This window comes from Hyalella azteca, unplaced genomic scaffold (assembly GCF_000764305.2).
Source record: "Hyalella azteca isolate HAZT.00-mixed unplaced genomic scaffold, Hazt_2.0.2 contig15055, whole genome shotgun sequence".
In the NCBI taxonomy this organism is placed as follows: domain Eukaryota; kingdom Metazoa; phylum Arthropoda; class Malacostraca; order Amphipoda; family Hyalellidae; genus Hyalella; species Hyalella azteca.
In genome coordinates this window covers 128,249-149,747 of record NW_025944920.1, presented here as the reverse complement: position 1 = coordinate 149,747, position 21,499 = coordinate 128,249, and the positions used below count along the sequence as shown (strand labels likewise).

The following is a 21,499-nucleotide window of genomic DNA, read 5'->3' as shown; positions in this document are numbered from 1 at the left end:
TGATGGCAGCTCCGTACACGCAAATGATTGACGTCATTTTTAATGTCATCGATGTCTGGTATCAACAGGATGGAGCCACGGCCCACACAGCGGGATGTTCAATGACAACATTTTGCAGATCGCCTCATCTCCTTGAGAGGTGGCCTTCTTTGGCTGGCCAGATCAATCGATTTGGTTCCGTGTAATTGTTTTATGGGTTATCTTAAATCAATTGTTTGCAATGACTGTCCCCCATTTGAAGAGCAATATACGCCAAGTCATCACTAGCATACCCGTCCGAATGCTTCAGTGAATTACTGAACTTCAAAAAACGACTAACTTTACCGGAGTATTTCGCGTACTTTGCATGTACGCGACGTCTTCCAGTTCACCGCTGCGGCAGAGGCGGCATGCTCTGACCCATGCTGAGTCATGAGGGGTTCCCAATAATAGTGAGGTAATAGTGAGGTAATAGTAAACGCTAGTGAGGTATGAATGAAACATGGATGAATGAAGTGCTAGTGAGGTATGGATGAAACATGGATGAATGAAACACGAGTGAGGTATGGATGAAACATGGATGAATGAGACGCTAGTGCGCATAATGATGAATGTGGTGCGAGATGGATGAATCCATCTCGCATAATCTTCAAGAACTGCAGGATCCTCAATGTAATCTCCCACCACTTCAGTGACCCACTGGCGATTCCACATCCGCGACGGCACTTCTATGGGGGGTTCCGTCCTTTTGCCCGATCTGAAAATTATGACATGTCAGCGCAGTTTTGCCAAATTTTACCGCGACACATCTCAAATTTTTAACATTTCATCGCCTGAAAATGTCAGCCTTTTCCTGCATAAATGTTCATGTTAGCCTTTAAAGGCCTGAAAAATGTCTATCCTCGGCCTAATAATGTTTCATATTTAGGATATATGATGAGCCCGAGTAATGGCATAGGCTCCATGATGGATATACATGGCAATAGCCAATTACCAAGATTGCTACTCATTATAGGTATAGAAGTCTTCATGTCCCATCAAGCATGTTTACTTATTCTCTTTCACTCATAACAAGTTTCCAAGCTTACCCATAAGGACTGTAGTGTAGTAAAATGGATTAAATTTAACGATTTTCCGGTCTTCAATACGAATATATTAATATATATCTCAATATTATCAAAGTGGCCCCATAGTTGATGTTGAAATGTAGGTGACGACATATAACAAATGTACGGGTTCATGTTCAGACGCGTATCATGGGTGTATGTCTCATGAACGACTATCAGAAACCGTGGCCACACTTACACATCTAGAAACATTGACTGCATGGAATTTAAAAACAAAAAAGATGGTACAGAAATTCACCATATTTCAATATCAGAGGAGAGAGGACCTTTCGGACTCCAGCTCCATCGTCAGTTCAAATAACCTAGATAGAAAGTACATATACAATCCTTTTATAATCCAAAATTCGCAGTCAGACAATAAAACGTGAAATTGACAAACAAACGACAAATCAACCAAAAATAAGAAAAACTGGCATATTTGTTGACAATCTCATGGGAGTTGAAACTGAGTGCAAAATTTAAGCTACGTTTCTGTATGAAATTAAAAAGGGGTTCTAACATTCATAAGTCAGAAAGACCGGTAATATAAGCTAAAATTGTGAAGGCGCTGAGCGACCCCAGGACATCACACTGCTCGACATGAATTCGAATTGCTGACTCAGGAGGATGTGAAAGCAAATTGCCTGTTCGATTACTCCTTCCTTTATGCGATGTGACGCAAGCGCTTGCGTGCGTCACGCTTAAAAGTTGCGTTACGTCATACGCTGATGCGCATTGCACACAACTGCATTTGTAAAATTGAGACGATCGCATTGAGTCTCTATCTATCTAAGTCTCTACGTGTCTATCTCTATACCTGAAAAAGAGCTGATCTTGCAATTTTTCACCTACAATATCTTGATATTGACATTTGGAAAGTACTTTATGAAGAAAATTTTCAACTCGTTCGACATGGTTCACATGCTGCTGGGCCGAAGTATGGGAATGAATAGTAAATTACCTTTGTATTATCACATTCGATAGCAATCGCATTATATTGTTTGAACATAGATTTCTTAATTCGAGTATTCACCGGGTAAGATGAGAACCCATTAAATGACAAGGTATTGCGCAACAAAATTCAGACCGAGCAGTGCGGTGTCCCGCTGTCCGATAGCGACTACGAAATTTCAGCTTCTACTACCCGTCTTTTTTTACTTCTAATTTTTTAATCCCTTTAAATTTTCAAACAGAAGCCTAGCTTGAATTCCGCCCTCAGTTTCCATCCCCTTGAGATTGTTAACAGATAGGACAGTTTTACTGCGTTATTTTCGGTTGATTGATCTTTTGTTTTCCAGTTCCAGATTTTAGATTTTAATGTCTCTGACTTTGAATTTTGGATAACAAAATTATTGTATTTACTTTCTAGGTTTGTCTAACCGACCATGCAGCTGGACTCCGAAATGTTATCCTTTAAAAATATATGGTGAATTTCTGTGTCAACTTCTTTGCTTTCTAATCATTTGTTAATTTGAAATTTGAGCAACAAAGTGATTCTCGTACATTGACTGCATCTGTTGAATAGAAATTAATGCATATTTTAAGAAATTTGGTCATTTAAAAAAGAAAACTATATGAAACCTTTCATCTAACGAATGCAAGCCGCAGCGAGCAGACCTTTGAGGATGGCCTCTAAAACTCTGAGCTAAATAAAAGGACAATATCTCTAGAACTCGGCACTAAATATAAATATAATATTTTAAATACCTCTGATCTAAATGATCATATGTGCCGAATACACGTCGGCAAGTAACGATAAGAACAGTTTTGTGCGTGAAACAGAGAAACCAAGCTTACAATGAGCTCAATTTTGAATCAGCCGTGCCTTAAATTTATCTACAAGACGTTAAGGTCTATTTTCGAAATGCCAGGTTTGCCAGTCAAGTGGAAGGAATGAAGTTTAAATTACAGGTCCTGGAAGTCAAGAGATTTTTCACCATGGGTGCGAACTCGTCTGTTTTAAATAAAATTCCATTCTAATTCTAAATGTACAAGCATATTCTATTATTCTAAATCCGTTTTATTATATCAGATACTGCTTAATCTAATACTATAATTCGTCATATTTTTAAATTTTTACGTTGATTAATTTTTGTTCGTCATTGAAAATGAATGCAAAGTGAGTTGCATCGTGGACGCTGCGACCTCACCATCTCCAACCTAACATTGTCACACCTCACCATCTCCAACCTCACATTGTCACACCTCACCATCTCCAACCTTACATTGTCACACCTCACCATCTCCAACCTCACATTATCACACATCACCATCTCGAGTAGCTGGGTGCCATTCATTGAGCATTAGTCTTTAACAGTTTAACTGATCGAAACTCATTAAATATACATAGACACTCAGCGAAATAACAAGGCCAATGTCCAAACATCGATGCATTTTCTGCGTTGTGCGGGACATCTGTCCCAGTTAGGCTCGACATGAGGACGTATCACTGCTACATCCACGCTCTGTTCGTGTTGTGGGTAAGAAAGAATTCTACTATTTGTACAATATAACGCATTACTGTACAAGAATATATGTGTGCGTTTGTTTTGCATATGTTATACTGTATAAATATATGTGCAATATAACGCATAATAAAACCCCCTATAATTACCTGTTCAGAACTTACAACTTCTTTCTTACTTTTATTCATTCGATTCAGTGCGACGCATGAGAGCCCGGAGACGACTAGTTATTACAGTAAGCCTAAATATACGTTGGTATCGGTTCTCAACTTTCCTTATTTACTCAGCTTTATATATTTTAATCGTTTATCTATTTTATTTCCTCCAGGCAAGAAACTGTAAATTGCCTTCTTGTTGTTTTATAAGTTATTTCGATTTACTTACTAATCTTTCCGAGCTATCTGTTGATGAACCCAATCTTCTATTTCTACGCCACCCTACAAAACTCTCGAAGAAAATAGAACGCACTAAGTCCCTACATATTTCACATCCTTCTTACTTGTGTGCAGTGCCTATCATTTCGCTCCTCAACTGCGTCTCGTAACGCGTGTAATTCCCTGCAGTAATAAGTGTTACATACAGTATAATGTAATGCTGACAGTATAATGTACAGTATTGTTGCCGGAAGGCATCTAACCTTTTATCACTCAACCAGTCTGTGTTTTAATTCATTATTTTTCAATAACTTCTGACTCAATTTAATATTTCCGTTTTGGTTCAGAGTAATTTTTTGCATAACTAACGACAGTCACATTCAATTCAGTTCCGTCATTTAGTAACTAGCAGCCACTAGCATTCCGTCTATTGAGTTAGTCTGGACGGGTCGCCTGCCGAAGACCACCACTGCCCTGGATGTAATGGACCATCATGATTCCTGCCTTGCGGAACGTTGCCTTCAACACTTCAAGCCGTCCGTATCTAGACCCTGGGTCGAACGGGAGCGCAGCCCTGCACCACAAATTTAGCTCGTAAACAAGCCCTAGCGCCAACGCCTACCCTATAATGCTATAACTAAACTCAGCTCACACCCAAGAAGCTGTAGGTAACTGAGTCATCTCCCCACACCGACTTTAAGCAACACCTACCTCACTCCAAAGCCTGCTGAATCAAATAGTCAATTGTCAACAGGTCCTCCTCCACGGAATTTTACCCCATACTATCACTTCTTACACACGCCGTAAGCCTTACTGGCCGCAGACCTGCACTCCACGGGCAGAAGCGCAAACCGCCGTCCCTATAACGCCATGCCCCGGCTCTCCCCCTTCGCAGCCATAAGGCTTTCTTCAATTGCTGATCAGTTGTGCGCCAGGTTAGGTTAGGTTTGGTTAGGTTAGGTCCCTCCATCGCGCCAGGCGCATTACTGATCGGGCAACGAGAAAAGCCTTCTGCTGGCTGCGAAGGGGGAGAACCGGGGCATGGCGTTATAGGGACGGCGGTTAGCGCTTCTGCCTGTGGAGTAGAGCGCGATGAAGCAGTGGCTGTGACGTAACGGCGCTGTTATGTCGGGCGCTTATTTTCAAAAGTCGCGAAGACTCCAGGCTGTGTATAATACAAGCACGCAACAGTTTGGCTATTTGCCCACGGCTGTTGCTTCGGCGGCTTGATGTTATCTGGCTGATTGATTCATATCCAGGAAAGGAAATGGCACCTATGGCTTAAGGCACTTAATCACACAGGCTAATATGCCCTCTAGCGTGATTACGAGCGGAAAGGAATAGATATTGAATTGTGGGCAAGGGCTATGTAGGGGTCTATACTGCGTCCCGGGTCGAACCAGCCCTCGGTCGAACGGCCACTTGTCGAAGGACGATAAATTTTGGAACAGAACTATGCTATCTGAAAGCTAACCTCAGATGCGGTGAACGTAAAATTACGTAATTTAACGATGCCCGGAAGTCAGATTCGATCCGCAGCCTGGTGGTGCACGGCAGGTTCTATGCGAGGCCGCGGAGGAAGACAAAGGCGAGTGGTTCACGGCTGATTGGTGGATGTCCGGAGAGATCCAAGGCGTACGATTCAGGGCTTATTGGTGCACAAAATTGGTGGTGCACGGCTGCGTTCCCAGTCTGGACTCTGGAAGTGCAAACTTGGTATTGGTAAGACCAAGTAAGTCTGCTCTCCGAAATGGAACAATATTTTGTATACTTTGTTAGTCATTTATCAGATTAATTGTAATTCGTGCATAACGGTTAGTTTCCTTGCTCATTATACATTTCACTGCATTTAATGGTCATTGGCTTATTCCTGCGTTATAGTTATCTAAACGTATCTTGATTATTTAAATGACTCTCTTGTTGAACTAATTGATTATTTTTTGTCTGACGGTCAGTTTAAATGCAATTAATTCATAATAAATATTTTACATTAAAATTCTGGCATTGGTTAAGAGATTCAATTATTTTGCTTCTGAATTCTTTATTTAGCACTAGGGTTATTAATGTTTCATTTATTTTTCTTGCAGTGTCACTCTAGTCTTACGCTGTGCTCCCTATAAACTAAGGTTTTGGCCTAGCAACAGCCAACAGTATTCTTAGCTCTTCTTAGTTGAACTGTCGTCTACAGCCACTGATCAATGCCACACTCTTCTCCATTTGTTTTCTGTGACTATCCCTAAATATAATTTTATCAGAAAACTCTTTCATTTAAACAACATTAATAGCTTCCACTGTTTAATTAACTCTGAAGTGAACAACAGGTTTGTCCCACCCGCTGGCACGGTGACTATGATCATCACTATGCCTATGATGTAGTGCAACTGTGCAAGTAATTCTGAGTTCTGACTGCCTCCACTGCCAGTGAGGTACGATTATTGAGCTCATGCTAGTGATAAACTATATTGAACGCTTGGTAGGAGGAATAGGTAACAGAATTCAATGCTTTCTATTTATATCGAATAAAAACCATTTCACTGTTTTAGTAATACCGGGTATAATAATCTGATTTAATTCAATGTCTGATTTAACAAAAAATGCTTTTTTATATATTTATATATATATATATATATATAGAGTTTAGTAAAGTTACATTGTTATCAATAAATGACATCGTTTGAAACTGGAGTACAATCTGATGAATTTCAATATCTGTAGAATACACAAAGCTGTTAGAATTTATTGAGTGAGATATATAGCTAACTGCTTAAATAATGGTGCATCGAAGGCTGTTATATTGTCACATCTCTGATAGTTTAGAGTTAATTAGCTTTTCAACATCTTTATTAATACACGTTTTTAAATCTAATGCAGGGAAGTAAATTTTTCCATCTCGCTAAAACGAAGAAAATCAAGTGTCGTTCAACAAATTAATTCCGTTCAACAGATTAGGATGATACCTTTAATAACCCGTCCCTGGAATAGATTTATGAAACAAATTAATTATTTGAACTTCTAAATAGTACAAATGTATAATTATCAAGAAGATTCTTATCACAGCTCAGAAAAAATTTTTGAACAATGTTCATCTCTTGCGCATACAGCGTGCTGGTGTATCTAAATTTTCTTGTGATAATGACACTATAGGCATTAAAATAAGTAGTTTCCTGCAAAAAACTTAGGAACATAAACGATCTAGGACTTCTTCTTAGTGAGTTCCAGCCTGATGTTGAGAAGCTAATGTTCCTGCACCAAGCATATCCATCCCATTAAGTATACATTAAGTGAGAGACATTTAAGGCGACAGGCCACATCAGGCCTACACTTCAGCGCCGAGATCACTATGTTAAGGTTACTGGTAAATGCTTACTTATCATTCTATGTTGCTAAAACCGTTAAAACTGTTAAAAAATTAGATTGGTTTACTAAATTGGGTTTATTTGTGATATACACATTCATGTGTAGAATAGAATAGAAGTGTCGGCACTGAAGAAATAGGCCCATGGCCTGTTGCCGATTCTTGTTCATAGAATATAATAGAAGTGTCGGCACTGAAGAAATAGGCCCATGGCCTGTTGCCGATTCTTGAATTTTTCGTGACTTGATTCACAAGGGATCCGGCCTTTGGAACCCGATCTTTCCATAACTGACGATTGATTGAGATAGCTGCTGGACGTATTGCCGGTCCGTAATCTGCTAGGCATTTTTAAGACTGAACATATGCTCCTGCATAGCTTCGTCTAGTCTGTTCTTGAAGGCGTTCATACTCGGAGCGTCAACGATGCTATCAGGAAGGCTGTTCCACATGTCGGTGACTCGAAGCGAGAAGAAATGTTGTAATTGTCGTTATATTAAATGTTAACCTTTCTCTTTTTAAATTGCAGCATACAAAATATCAAGAAAGAAATGAATGAATGTTTCCATATGTGTCTATGGGTGGGGTGCAGGGAATTCACAGGGAAGCTAAGGGGGCGCCAGCCTGTAAAAGTTTGGGAACCACTGGTCTAAACAAAATCATCATAACGCCTCGGTAATGAGCGAGGCACTTGAAAATACAGAGCTATGAGCACATTTAGCAGCCGTTGCTACAGCTTTAAAGACGCCAAAAAGTGTCTATTGTTCAATGTTCAATTTAATCTGTAAAAACTAATGGTTCAAATTATGAGACAAGAAACGTGCAGTCCCTGAGTAATAGTTCAAGAGAATAGCATTTTAGGATTTCTATTGAAGGAGAAAGATTTAGTTTTACTAAAGATGATCAGGAGTGAAGGCATTCAAGTGGCGAAGACTGAGAACCCGGAGAAGCTCGCCTTATTTAAGCACGACGGTGAGATTCAAGGGTGGGAACTCGGCACAATTCTATATATTCTGGTTTATTTGAGGCACTCTTGTAAGAAACGCATTTGAGTTCTCTACTAATGTGAAAGTACTTTAATTTTTCCACAAGATTTTCTCCGCAGAGCTGCAGTCTCGTCAACGGAAGGTTGTCACGGCAGAAAAAACTAATGATGCCACCTTTAATTTTCTCCTTGCCCGGTTTGGCTTTGTCTGTCGACGCTCGCATGAATGCAACGTCTACCAGCTCACCGCCTCGGTAGAGGCGGCAGGCTCTGACCCATGCTAAGCCGTGGAGTAGCTTTTTAGGGAACTGCATCGTCCATCTCGCATAATCACTAAGATCTGCAGGATCTTGGATGTAATCCCCCACCACATCACTAAGCCACTCACTATGCGACGTCAGGCACGGCAATTCTGTGGGGAGTTCCGAGGACATACCCGATCTGGAAATAAAAGAAAATTACTGATTTGAAACTTTAGCTGATGCTTAACATCAAAATAACATGAACCACTGCATGAATTATCAATTAATTGTATCATTTCTTACGCAATAATTTCCAGCAGAAAGCTTGCAATTATAATTAATTTTAATTTTCTTTGTCTTCCGGAACCCAAAAGATATAATTCACAGCAGAATTGCCAATAAATCATAATTAATTTATGAACAATAACACTTATATAAATGAATTAATTAATTCGAATGTCATTTTAAACGTTAATTAAATTTAATGTTCAATCGAAATTGGGGCGCCAAAGTCTAGTTCGAGTTTTAGGCAAATTTCATTATCTGTGTATGACTGTATGGAACTATACGCATTGCTTAATCATGTTAAAATTGCACTAAATTATTTAGAAGCATTTCTCGGTTTTATGATTTTATCAAATACTTCATACGTAATACGATTCCGAAATTAATTCTAGGATGAGCTTTGGAAGCTATAGAGCAGCTACAAGCTACGACTTTTAAGAACTATCTCCTCAGGTAAGTTCCCAGAGTTCGTTTAGGGATTCCAACCCATGGCCATGCTGAAAGCACCACCTTCTGACGGCTACCAGGAGCCGCCCACCAGCGACACCGAGAAATGAACTGAGCTTGCCAAGGTTCGAACCCACGATTAGCTCCTCTCATTTCAGTCCCGCCGTCACTGCGCTAATCGTGGTGCTAACCACAGCGCTACAGTAACGCAATGGAAGGCCGGCTCTATACCTTAAGCAAGCAGCAGTGTTCACTCGCCAGAAGTTCCCTAAATTTTATTCACCTTTGTTGGAGATAAGCGTACGTCGGCACTGGTAAACGGTACAAATAGTTCTTTTTCGTTCCTGTTGCTTTGGTACCGATCCTCGACTGACCATCAGTTTTGTATGCCACGAATCCCAAAGTATCACAATATTGCATTTTCTTGACCAGCTGCTGCCCGTACTGAAGAACTAGTTCGCGGTCAGTGAGAGGCCCGCACTTGAAGCGTATTGCTCCGCAGGAGGGGTCACTAGAGCGGGCGCAATGAGCGGCGGTCGACGCCTTGATAGAGATGACGCCTGGCAGCTCTCCAGCGCTGTAGAGCTCTACAGCCTTCGCCCACATGTCGTTCATAGATTCGTTCTCGAAGAACATCATCCATTTGCCACGCAAACTTTCGTGAAATTTGTACTTTGCTGCGATTTCTTCAATTTCCAACTTGATAAATTCTTCCTCGAATTCCTCCATTGGCTTCTTCGGTGCCGCCATCGTTGCGTCTGCTAAAGAAAGGAGAAACGATTGTGAGCATTGACTATGCACTTGTTAACAATTAAAAAGGAAAATTAATATTTGAGGGCTAACCCTATATTACCGAGGCCCATCACACAATAACGGTGAATTAGGGCCTTGAATGAACGAGTCCATAAATGGTGATCATAGTTGTCATAATGTTAAAAATTGTCGTGAACTGTTTTTCCGTTTCTTATTTACCTAGACCAAACTAATTAGAATAAACATATTCATATGATTCCACAAATTTTATGTCATCACTCGCTCCTGTCCGCGTTGATTTGTCTCGTGTAATGAGGCAATTCCCATAATATTAACGCGATTACATTTTTTAAAAGCTAGGGTATTGGATGGCATGGGAGTTGCTAGGCTAGTCTGAAATTTAATTCGGAAGCACGTGTTATTAGAGAAAATTACAGGTATAAAAAACGCTGCTCGTCCCACAAAAATAATTCAGTGGAGTATAAATATACATATAACCACAGCAGTTGCTTGAGTAGTGTCTCAATTTTTTTTCTTTTTGTAACCTGCCGTCTTTGTTTCTGAATAAGAAATTGACAAAATTCATTAGTTCTCCCATTTTTTGAACATTGATATTAACAAAGAAATGCTCATAAATCATAATGTATTATAACATTCAACGTGCTTTGATCATGGATAATGGACATTATTAATGGTACTGCTATTTGAAACCTATCTTTATCAAGGACGATGTTGCTGTAGAAATTTAATTTATAAAATAATAGAGTTTTGGTCTGTTAAAATTCCGAGGTCAGGAAAATTAAAAATAAGGTCTGAATATTAACAAAATTCAATTTTAGAATAGCCAACTAAATTTAATGAATATAACATAGCCATCATTTCATCTTTTTGTGATGATCATTTATTGCTTTAAAATTAATATTTTGCTACTCCAAAATCCAAATCATGAACCTAATCAATCAACTTTCTAAATTAAATTAATTAACAGAAATTAAATTATGTAAATTTCATTATGACTAAAAATTAAGGGCACCTCGTTAATACTTTCACGTTTTCTAACGAATTTAGGTGGACTTAATGATAATCTAGAAAACACCATCAAAGTGATCCCTTATCAGATGATCAGCCTGAATACCTACTGATGGCACGATGGGACTTATGTCACTGTGAGTGACAAGATGCGACACTTGAGTTCCTGCTCTTATCTCGATATGGTTTCATTTCAAGACTGAGGTAAATATTAACACTTAATGATTTCGACAGCATTGTTGACAATGTTGAGCATGTATTAAAACGTTCTGAAGGGCGACTACTAGACCTGAATTGTTTAATCATAAATAAAATCCCCCAAAAATCCTCGTCTTAATTTTATCCGTAGGAAAACCTACGGTTACCGACCAAGTACCTATGGAGAGAATCGTTTTGCAATGGACATTTCATAATAACAAAGCAAAAAATAGCAGCTGAGAAGTGTGAGGAGTGAGGACTATCTCATCCATGGTTGAACACTTGAACTAGCCTTCAACTAGGTACTAACCAACATTGATCTCATCATGTCATATCAATGATGTGCTTCGAAAATGTACAAGAGTCGGTTATTATGCTGCAAATCGAGTTACCTAGCTATGAGCAAAGAATCCGCTGGAAAAGCTTTCGTTTTCTCATCATTTGATTGAAAAAAAACTAAATATGAGGTACTTGTCTGCTTCTAACTTATATATATATATATATATATATATATATATGTATATTGAGGTTTACAGTAAAAACTAAAATGCCTTTTTAATTCACGAATAAATTGGCGATCCGTTCGAACTTGTCAAGATTTTAAATCGTATAATTTCACGTAAAAAAAGGAATCAAAGCAAAAGTATTTCAAGGTCAGAGACGAGCTCCACATGCAAGCAGAACTATTAGGCTAGCTACCTCTAATTAGTTCTCATAATCTCTTTTATGCCTCTCAATCAGCTTTCATCATGTTCATGTCGCTCGAAAAAGTAGAAACGCAAAAAAAAAACTAGTAAGATCGATACTCATCAAAATTTGTGAATAAATACTCACTTTCAATACGAAAACACAAGCACCGCTTCTACAACAGCGCGCACCAAGAGAAGTCAACAGCTGAAGCTGACGAGTCGGACTGACCACTCAGAGTGACCAGTGACCATGCGTCATGACCAAGCGAAGCTGCAAGGATGCAAAGGAACTGGGATTAACCCGTTCGTGACGAGTAACAAACGAACTCGGAACGAGATTATGACGACTGAATTCAAAGTTAACATGAACGATTAAAATGAATGTAGTTGATTTCTAACATTATTACTTTTTATTCGAACAAGTGAGTTTTTAGTATAGTTAAACGGTTAATAACTCTCCAGGCTTCAATACGAATTAACTGCTCCGAAACGTTACCGAATCGACACTTTTCCGAACTCATCTGCGGACTCAAACGCAAACCTAACTTTACGCTCAATCGAACCACTCGTAAGTCCTTCAATACTGAACGGACTTAATTGAAATTTTGAATGTAAGGTTTTATTATCAATGCGCTGTGACTGAAATTCGGTACCTACTTTTAACTTTAGGCTCATATGACATGCAATGATCAGTAATTATATAAAATACCGTCTATAGCGTCTGTAAACGAACCATCAAGTTGAACAATATGATCGAATGTAGTTAGATTTGATAGAATTAGAAAAAGTTCCATGATGTAGGTTCTCACGATGTTACGCAAAATCAACAACTTTCAGCAGTATTAAACGCTGCTGTTTAAAACTGGTAAAATGCCTATATTTTAATTTATATCATTATCTCTGCATATAAATTGTTTTATTATATAAAGTTCTGCTCTATTGACATTCCTCTTTCCTGAATTTCTACCTAATCTAGGCAATATTCGTTTACAGTTAAAATTATTCCTTATAATACCATTTTTCACTACAACAGTTTTCACATTTCGAGTCACAAGATTTCCCTGTCTGAATAAATTATAATTTACATGTGAGACTATGAGTTTTTCTGCAAATATATCAATCTCAGTCGATTAAACACGTAACAAAGCGTAAGCAAATATTTCTCAATTGCCTAATATAACTAAATCTGCAGAAAGGTATTCAAACGTAAATTCAATAGGCTTCTGAATTTATTCTCCCTTCCCCGCCTTGCATATTGAATTGGAAATCATGCGGGCAATTTGCTCTTTTATTGTTTCCGTCAAATCTTTTGTTGACTCATATTAAGAATTATCAAGAAATTCATGTCTCAGATTACGAAATATTAAAAAATTTACGTTAAGAAAATTATGTCTACGCAAAACTCTGAAGATGTCCTTGAGGATTATATAGTAGAACGCTCACTTATGACTTTTATTATTAGACCCTACTTCTGAAATAATATCATCTGAAGCATGGCCATCTCCAATGGCTATCTTGGCTATAACAATCGAATCTTCCTGAACTCTCACACACGAAAGAATTGTGATTAAAAGAATTAAAACAAACTTGAAATTTTGAATAAAATATTTACTTCATTTCAAAACCTCAATGTACTTTTCTGCATGTGACCTTTAAAAATCTTAGTGTTCAAAAAATCCCATTGCCGCTCAATCGTGATTTAGGCAGCTCCTGATAACCGCTGTATTTTAGAGCTCTGCTGATGGATCTGCTCTCAAATACATCAGCTTCATTTTCATCTTTGACGCGATTTTCATTCATCTCTATTGTGTGTTCTTTCAATTGTTGGTATCTAATATAACCTCTCTTTTCCCATGTAAATTTATTTTTCCCTACAAATTATAAGATTGACTTGGTACAGACTGTCTGCTTGGAAATTTTTGTCGCTGATAAGGACCAATACAAACAAATGCGTGAGGCACCGGGTGATGAAATTAGTCGATTACTGGATCGACAAAGGCAATGAAATTGCCTTTGTGTAACAAACTCGAGTCTAATTTATGTTTTAGTGCCACATTTGGTCGTCAAATTATTTCAATGCGAGAAGTTCTGCATGAAGCGTCTTGCTAACTATAAATAATTTCCTTTACATCTTCCTTTTAAATCTCCACGCGACAAATAACAAAAACGATTATAAGTTTGAGAGAGTTTTTAATTTAATATTCTATTAAATGAAGTAAAACCGACTAACACCTTCGTTCTTCAATAACCACTATCACTTACAGCTCAATTTATCGTGCGACTCATGAGGAATATTTATACGAAATAATTGCGTAATGAATTTAACTTATTAAATACAGGTAAAATTATTTCCAATATTTTTTAAATGGCTTCACAATTAGTAGGTACAATGTGCCGCCATATCCCAGGGTCTAGTGCTAATCGCGTTTGAAATATTATTTACACAATATTTTTTTGAGCCACAAATGTATTTTTTCGTAAGACATATGTATGAAGTGCTACGGGGTATGTAATGTGAATAATGCCAACGCAAGTGCACAACTCATTCGTGGGACGTATTCCAATAAAAATACCTGTATAATGTTCCCGATCACCATGTTTCAGCAATGATGTCTAAAGCAGCGCATGATCGAGTGCCCGTGTGTGTGGGCTAGCGGCGCGGTGCAGTTCGGTTAGGAATTAGTTTACTTTTGAGAAGCAGGCACCCGACACAGTACCACCCAGCCTCGGCCAATATACTGAGATGCACAAAGTTCCCCGTCCTTCGACGAATAATCAAGTTTTTGCACAAGATTGTTACCACATTGCTGCAGTTTTGACTGCGAAAGGTTGTCTCGTGAGAAGAAAAGTATCATTCCATTTTTAGACAGAGAAGATTTGACAGTGGTTGTTTGAATGTAGTCGACATCTTTGAGTTCCCCGCTACGGTAGAGGCGGCATGCACTGACCCATGCAGAGTCATGCGGGGTTCCTGAAGGGAACTCCATTGTCCATCTGCAATAGTTGCTAATGTCGACAGGATCCCTTATGAAATCCCCCACCACTTCATGGATCAACTCACGAGTACAGACCTGCGATGGTACTTCTATGGGGGGCTCCTTGCACTTGCCTGATCTGAAAATTACGGCAGATATCAAGTAGATAAATTTTAAGAGATGCGGGTCGCGAAAAAAATGTCACTGGAAAATTTGGGCTTTTTGCAAACTCCCACCTGTAAACCCATACAGATGGGCAAACTCCCACCTGCAAGCTCATACAGATGGGCTTATTGAAAAATTCACAGCTGCTACTTCAAGCACTTGAATGATTGGCAAGTTTCTATATCTAGAAAATGTTAAACATCATTGATTCGGGAAGTATCGTACCTGTACACATCTGCACATGATATGTGATTCACAGAAACTTCCTTGTTTTGTATTTCTCGCGTAGAGCCAGATGTTGTAGGAAAAGAGCAATAAACATTTCATATAATCGGCAAAGTCATGAAGTTATTTCTCCCGTATAGTCAGTTGCCACTATGCAATGGACAAGTAAGCAGCGTACGTTGACTGTCGAGGCGTTTTTTGTAATTGTAGTTCCATTATCGCTTCTCTACGATCATTGAACTACCACAACATCCGGAAACGTATAGAGCAGAGAGGCATTTCTGCGTTCGGCACACCGTTTAGATTGCAAACACGCTGCTATTCTGGGGATTTCGAATATCAGTGTGGCACGAATACTCCACAAAGAACTGTAATTTCATCCCTACAAAATGTTTGTGGCACAAGAACTCAGCGAAAAAGATTTTATTGCTCGCCGAAATGCCTGGGAAGTTCATCTTGAAAACTTGCCTCACGATGAAGTCGTTTTCTTTAGTGATGAGGCTCACTTCTATATTTCCGGCAGCGTAAACAAGCAAAACAGGAGTTATTGGAGTGATAGCAATCCGTGCGAACTTCATCAGTGGCCACTTCATTGAGTATACTAGTAAACTTTGCGGTGTGCGCTGTCTAAAGTCGGCATAATTAGCCCATATTTCTTTAAAGAAAAGAACGCGTAGTTACTGTGATGGCAGCTCGGTACACGCAAATGATTGACTGCTTTTCTTTATGTCATGGACGTCTGGTACCAACAGGATGGAGCCACGGCCCACACAGCGGGATATTCAATGACAACATTTTGCAGATCGCCTCATCTCCTTGAGAGGGGACCTTCTATGACCGGACCGATCCCTCGATTTGAGTCCGTGTAGTTGTTTTATGGGGCTATCTTAAATCAATTGTTTGCAATGACTGTCCCACATTTGAAGAGCAATATACGCCAAGCTATCGCCAATATACCCGTCAGTATGCTTCAGTGAGTTGAACTGAACTTCCAAAATCGACTAACTGAAAATCGAAAAAAAAAAACGATTTGACAATGGGGGCCGTCACTTGTCCGATGTCATCTTTAAAAGTAAATAATAAAAAAGTTCTGGAATGTTTTTTTTTTTCACAAAAAGAAATTTATATTGTAACGAAATCTTTTCTGGACCTTTTTTACTGAGCTTTCAAATGAGGAAGTTTCCGTGAATCACCCTGTATAAACAATGAATGCCGAAACATTAAATTTTTCATTTTTTGCAAACCCAGTAATAAACTTTTAAAAAAAATTGTTTCATTTGCGTAATTGATCAATAAGTCTGGTATTTGCGGTTAAATACGATATTTTACCTTGCTTTTTGATACAGTAAATCAAAACTACTATATCAAAATTGACGGTATTCCCAATAAAATCCATAAAAAGACGACCGCAAGTTCTACAGGCTTATGTGCTGTAATAACCTCCAACTGAGCTTTTTCTTGGTCTTTTCACATTTTATTTACCTTTGTTCCAGATGATCATACGTGGACACTGGTAGACGGTACAAATAATTCTTTTTCGCTCCAGTCGCTTTGGTCCCTATCTTCGACTGTTCATCAGTCTTGTAAGCAGCAAATCCAAAATTATTGCTGAAATATTGCATTTTCTCGATCAGTTTCAGCCCATACTGAAGAACTCGTTCTCGGTCATCATAGGGTCCGCAGTAGAAACGTATCACTCCGTACTCTGTCTCTCCGGAGCGGACGTTGGGAGCGGCGGTCGACGTCTTGATGGAGACAATGCCGGGCAGCTCTCCAGCGCTGTAGAGCTCTACGGCCTTAGCCCACATGTCGTCCATGTATTCGTGGAGGAAAAACAACATCCATTTGCCGCGCAAACTTTCATCGAAATTGTACTTAGCGGCGATGTCTTCAATTTCCATAGTAATGGATTCCTCTTCAAATTCATCCATTGGCTTCGTCTCGGTCGCCATCACGAAGGCTGCCGAATGGAAGCAGTTTTGAATCTTTTGATGTCATTGTGTTTTAATGAGGTTATCTTTATATTTTATTCAAATTTAGTAATTTTAGTTCTATGTATTAATAATAAAAAATTATCGCAAGCAGTACGTGAGTGAATCAGAAATTAAATCTGGCAAGGTGGCACACATCTTTCGCCTTAGACGAAGAGGTACATTTCAATCAGATGTTAAAATTAGTAATATAGTAAAATAACTAAATTAAAGTTAGAAGTCAGCTCAAGAAAATTACTTGAAACAATTCCTAGATAATATTACTTACAAACTTTCCTTTTATTAGCCTAGAATTACCCGCTTCGTACAATTCTCGGGATTTAAATGCAAGTTTAATGTTTGCACAGCCTGGGAAAACATTCGGTTAGTACAACTTGAAATGCGTTTATCACTGTTAATGTTATAAATAATATGCGTTTAAAAATTATTTTTTAAAGACAACACTTCCAAAGAATCCAGTGTCTCCAATCTTACAAATGTACAATGAATTTCTCATTTAATTTTCAAATTAAAAAATTAGTTTTTCAATTTTTTTTAATATATAAATTTTTAATATATAATTTTTTCAAAATTATTTATTCTATTAATTGATTCATGCATTGCCTCTGACTTCACACAAGTGTGCAAAATTTCAGATCAATCAGACAGATAAAAGTGTGTCAGATATCAGTTATAAGATTTGTAGCTGACAAAATTATTTTTTTCAATTTTTCTAATATTGAAAAAAAAAAATTTTTAATTTTTAAAATCTTTTATTTTGACATTTGATTCATGCATTGTCTCCAACTTTACACAAGTGTGCAAAATTTCAGATCGATAGGATTAGTAGAAGTGTATTAAATTTCGATTACAAGATTTGTAGCAGACAGACAGACAGACAGACAGACAAGAAGTGAAGTTAAAGAGAAGTGTTGTAAAAAAACGACGATAATTCTACTTGTCATGGATATATGTCGCTCAATCACAAACACTATCTCTACTATCTCTGCTGATGAGAAGCTCGAACGCTAGATTATGAATTATCTTAGTTGCACATTTGAGAGTTAACTTCGTTAACTTACGTATAGTATATGTGTGCCCGAACTAAGTTTTTTAACTAACGAGTCAGGACCATAACAATTTTAACTCGCTAATAAGATTTTCCCTTATACCTGACAACGAACCCAAGAAATTTTACGGAGTGTAACGCCCTTATTGTATAACATATCAAGATGAGTCTTTTCTAATGATTAAAACTAGTAATTAATCCATATTAATTCACAGTTATCCGTAAATTTTGTTCAAGTTTAATGATTCTGTAACATTCCTTATCATACCCCAATTCATACGAATTCATTCAGTAAGTATTAGTAATATTGCTAGGATAGTTCAGTTTATACGGTTACTTGAACCAGCTTGTTAGTTTACTTAACTCAGCCATGAGTATAGTAAAAATAACTGCGCAATACTTCTGAATTTATTGTTTAATTCTGATGAAACGTACATACCTAGGCCCTGAACTTGATAAGAGTTAGGCTGAAATCTCGAGTTTCATACCCAAAATAATATAGTAGTTCTATGCTATGTATGAGTGTGAAGAATAATGAATTATCATTGTCACTCTCATATATTAGGCTACAACATAAGAAGCTGGACATGCAACCACTTGCATGCCAAATTTATAACCAATTATAAAGTTTGAGCTTGTGATGTGGCCATTCACATATTCAAACACCCACAAACTCACTTTTTAGAGACTAAATGAAACTGATTAAACTGAATTGTATTGACTTGCTCCTTATGACGCTCGCTCCACCACTGCTGGTGACAGATTGACATATGATGAGTACGGCACCTGATGCAGTGATAACGAGAAGCTTATCTATATTAGTTACCAGTTGAAAACTAGTTTGTATAATGAGATTTTTACGTCTGATTGTAGTGATAGGAATTTGCCAGAATGTCTAAAATTTCGATGAAATTTATGCAAGGGTAATTCATGATTGAGAACGTCATTTGAAATTATTGATTTCCTATTACGGTTTGCAAACCTACAAATAATTAAACGATTTGTGGTTTATGCAAGCATTAGCGATTTATTCCTGAATTAATTAATCCGTAAACGACTTTATAGTAATGGATTTAAACCCAAACGTTGTTTTTTGATTTAATAAATTTCTAGTTCAAAAATATTACACAACAGATAGTTACCGAGTCTTACTCCACTTTATTACATTGTAGGGGAGATAAAAAGACCTTATATAAATCTCTTTTATATTTATTCCTTTTATTCTAAACGAATCGTGCGATATTGCCTGATTGAATTGTAATCGGGAATAGTCGCTTTCCATATAGGATATAGGATCACTCGATTTGCCACACGTACCATACTGGACAGGTGTGTACTGCGCACTGTATCATTTAATATTTTTAAATAGGACCAATATCGTTGTGCTCTATGGTGACTTGGAATATATTGGTGTGATGTCAACCTGTATAGCTATAAATGTGAGGTGGTCTTTTTCGATTTAATGATGTAGTTTTAGGCGTGAACCATTCTAGACGTTTAGTGTCTGTAACAGTTTTATCTCTCGCACAGAGAGACCTCGGAAGTCTTGACCAGACTCCAACTTACACACACTCTGTTAACTTTGTGTCGTTGTTTGATGAAAATTTCATATTTGATCGTCCTTATTCTCTTTTCGGTGACTGTGTTGAACTGCAAGTAGTGTGGCGAGCCAAGGTTGGGTTATTGCGGATAAGATAAAGTCTCACGTTACGCCCAGTTGCAATTGGTACCGGCCCTATTAACATCATTTTCTCTGCTTCTTCACCCTTTAATGTCTGCTGCGTCACTCCTTATTGTCTGCTGCGTCACTTTTTAATCTCTGCTGCGTCACTCCTTATTGTCTGCTGCGTCACTTTTTAATCTCTGCTCCGTCACTCCTTAATGTCTGACACGTCACTCTTTAATCTCTGCTGCGTCACCCTTATGGTCTGACACGTCACTCTTTAATCTCTGCTGCGTCACTCGGATCCCTTGTGAATCAAGTCACGAAAAGTTTAAGAATCGGCAACAGGCCATGGGCCTATTTCTTCAACGCCGACACTTCTATTCTATTCTATTGTCTGACACGTCACTCTTTAATCTCTGCTGCGTCACCCTTATGGTGTGACACGTCACTCTTTAATCTCTGCTGCGTCACCCTTATTGCCTGACACCTCACTCTTTAATCTCTGCTGCGTCACTCCTTATGGTCTGACACGTCACCATGGTAATGTCAGGGAAGGTAATGTCATGGAAGCAAAGAGTAATGAATACGACCCCATCACATGCATGAAATTTTATGAGTGCCCGTTCAGAAAGAAAGCTCATTCAGTAACCGTGTACATTATGGATATTGTTAAGAATAATCAGGTCTAGAAAGTTATAAATAAAATAACGTGCACATTTCTTCCTTGCCAAATTCATGCACATTTTACAACACTTCTCTTTAACTTCACTTTTTGTCTGTTTGTCTGTCTGTCTGCTACAAATCTTGTAATCGAAATTTAATACGCTTCTACTTATCCTATCGACCTGAAATTTTGCACACTTGTTTAAATTTGGAGACAATGCATGAATCAAATGTCAAAATAAATGATTTTAAAAATAAAAAAAATTTTTTCAACATTAAAAATTTGAAAAAATAATTTTGTCAGCTACAAATCTTATAACTGATATTTGACACACTTTTACCTGTCTAATTGATCTGAAATTTTGCACACTTGTGTGAAGTCAGAGGCAATGCTTGAATCAATTAACAGAATAAATAATTTTGGAAAAAAAACTTATATATTAAAAAAATTTTATATATTAAAAAAACTGAAAAATCAATTTTTTTAATATTCGAAAATTAGATGAGAAATTCATTGTACATCTGTAAGAGTGGAGACACTGGATTTTTTGGAAGTGTTGTCTTTAAAAAGTAATTTTTAAACGTATATTATTTTATCTCAATACATTTGACGCGAACATGTTGATAGTAACAATAACATTCCATTCAATTATCGATCTGAATTATATTTTTGGTATTTAGCTGATACTTCTAATGATATACAAATCAAATTTATGCTAAAAATGATATACAAATGTTAAAAATTTGTTTTGTGAAAATGATATACAAAACAAATTTATAGAAAACAAATTTCTATGAGAAAAGCATAAGAGGACAAATTTAACTCATCGCATTTCGCTAATCTTGACAACGACCCGTTTAC

At 37.7% G+C, this 21,499-nt stretch overlaps 2 protein-coding genes across 5 annotated transcripts; both read right to left on the bottom strand.

The window, feature by feature from the left end:
- Window positions 1–7,800: 7,800 nt before the first annotated feature.
- Window positions 7,801–12,120, bottom strand: LOC108670119. 2 transcript variants are annotated; one of them, XM_018157569.2, is made up of 3 exons: window positions 12,050–12,120; window positions 9,519–9,996; window positions 7,801–8,702 (listed from the first exon to the last, which is right to left on the bottom strand). In XM_018157569.2, exons 2-3 carry the CDS (start codon window positions 9,983–9,985, stop codon window positions 8,237–8,239), a joined length of 933 nt encoding a protein of 310 aa, XP_018013058.1. In that variant the 5' UTR covers window positions 9,986–9,996; window positions 12,050–12,120; the 3' UTR covers window positions 7,801–8,236. The 2 variants fall into 2 exon arrangements, with proteins under 2 accessions (XP_018013058.1, XP_047740212.1); XM_047884256.1 differs by having other exon boundaries at window positions 9,519–9,993.
- A 1,374-nt stretch (window positions 12,121–13,494) lies between these two features.
- Window positions 13,495–19,055, bottom strand: LOC108670118. Of its 3 annotated transcripts, XM_047884255.1 has the most exons (4): window positions 18,987–19,006; window positions 17,529–17,608; window positions 16,752–17,229; window positions 13,495–15,018 (listed from the first exon to the last, which is right to left on the bottom strand). In XM_047884255.1, exons 3-4 carry the CDS (start codon window positions 17,219–17,221, stop codon window positions 14,589–14,591), a joined length of 900 nt encoding a protein of 299 aa, XP_047740211.1. In that variant the 5' UTR covers window positions 17,222–17,229; window positions 17,529–17,608; window positions 18,987–19,006; the 3' UTR covers window positions 13,495–14,588. The 3 variants fall into 3 exon arrangements, with proteins under 3 accessions (XP_047740211.1, XP_018013057.1, XP_018013056.1); XM_018157568.2 differs by lacking the exon at window positions 17,529–17,608 and having other exon boundaries at window positions 18,987–19,055; XM_018157567.2 differs by lacking the exon at window positions 18,987–19,006 and having other exon boundaries at window positions 17,529–17,644.
- Between the last annotated feature and the right edge of the window lie 2,444 nt (window positions 19,056–21,499).

What these genes read in the sequence shown, in the direction of transcription:
- LOC108670119 (XM_018157569.2), bottom strand. Translation starts at nt 9,985, where the DNA reads ATGGCGGCACCGAAGAAGCCAATGGAGGAATTCGAGGAAGAATTTATC. An exon ending in TACGCTTATCTCCAACAAAG is followed by an intron (nt 8,703 to 9,518) that starts GTGAATAAAATT and finishes TTTTATTTCCAG; the next exon opens with ATCGGGTATGTCCTCGGAAC.
- LOC108670118 (XM_018157568.2), bottom strand. Translation starts at nt 17,221, where the DNA reads ATGGCGACCGAGACGAAGCCAATGGATGAATTTGAAGAGGAATCCATT. An exon ending in TATGATCATCTGGAACAAAG is followed by an intron (nt 15,019 to 16,751) that starts GTAAATAAAATG and finishes CGTAATTTTCAG; the next exon opens with ATCAGGCAAGTGCAAGGAGC.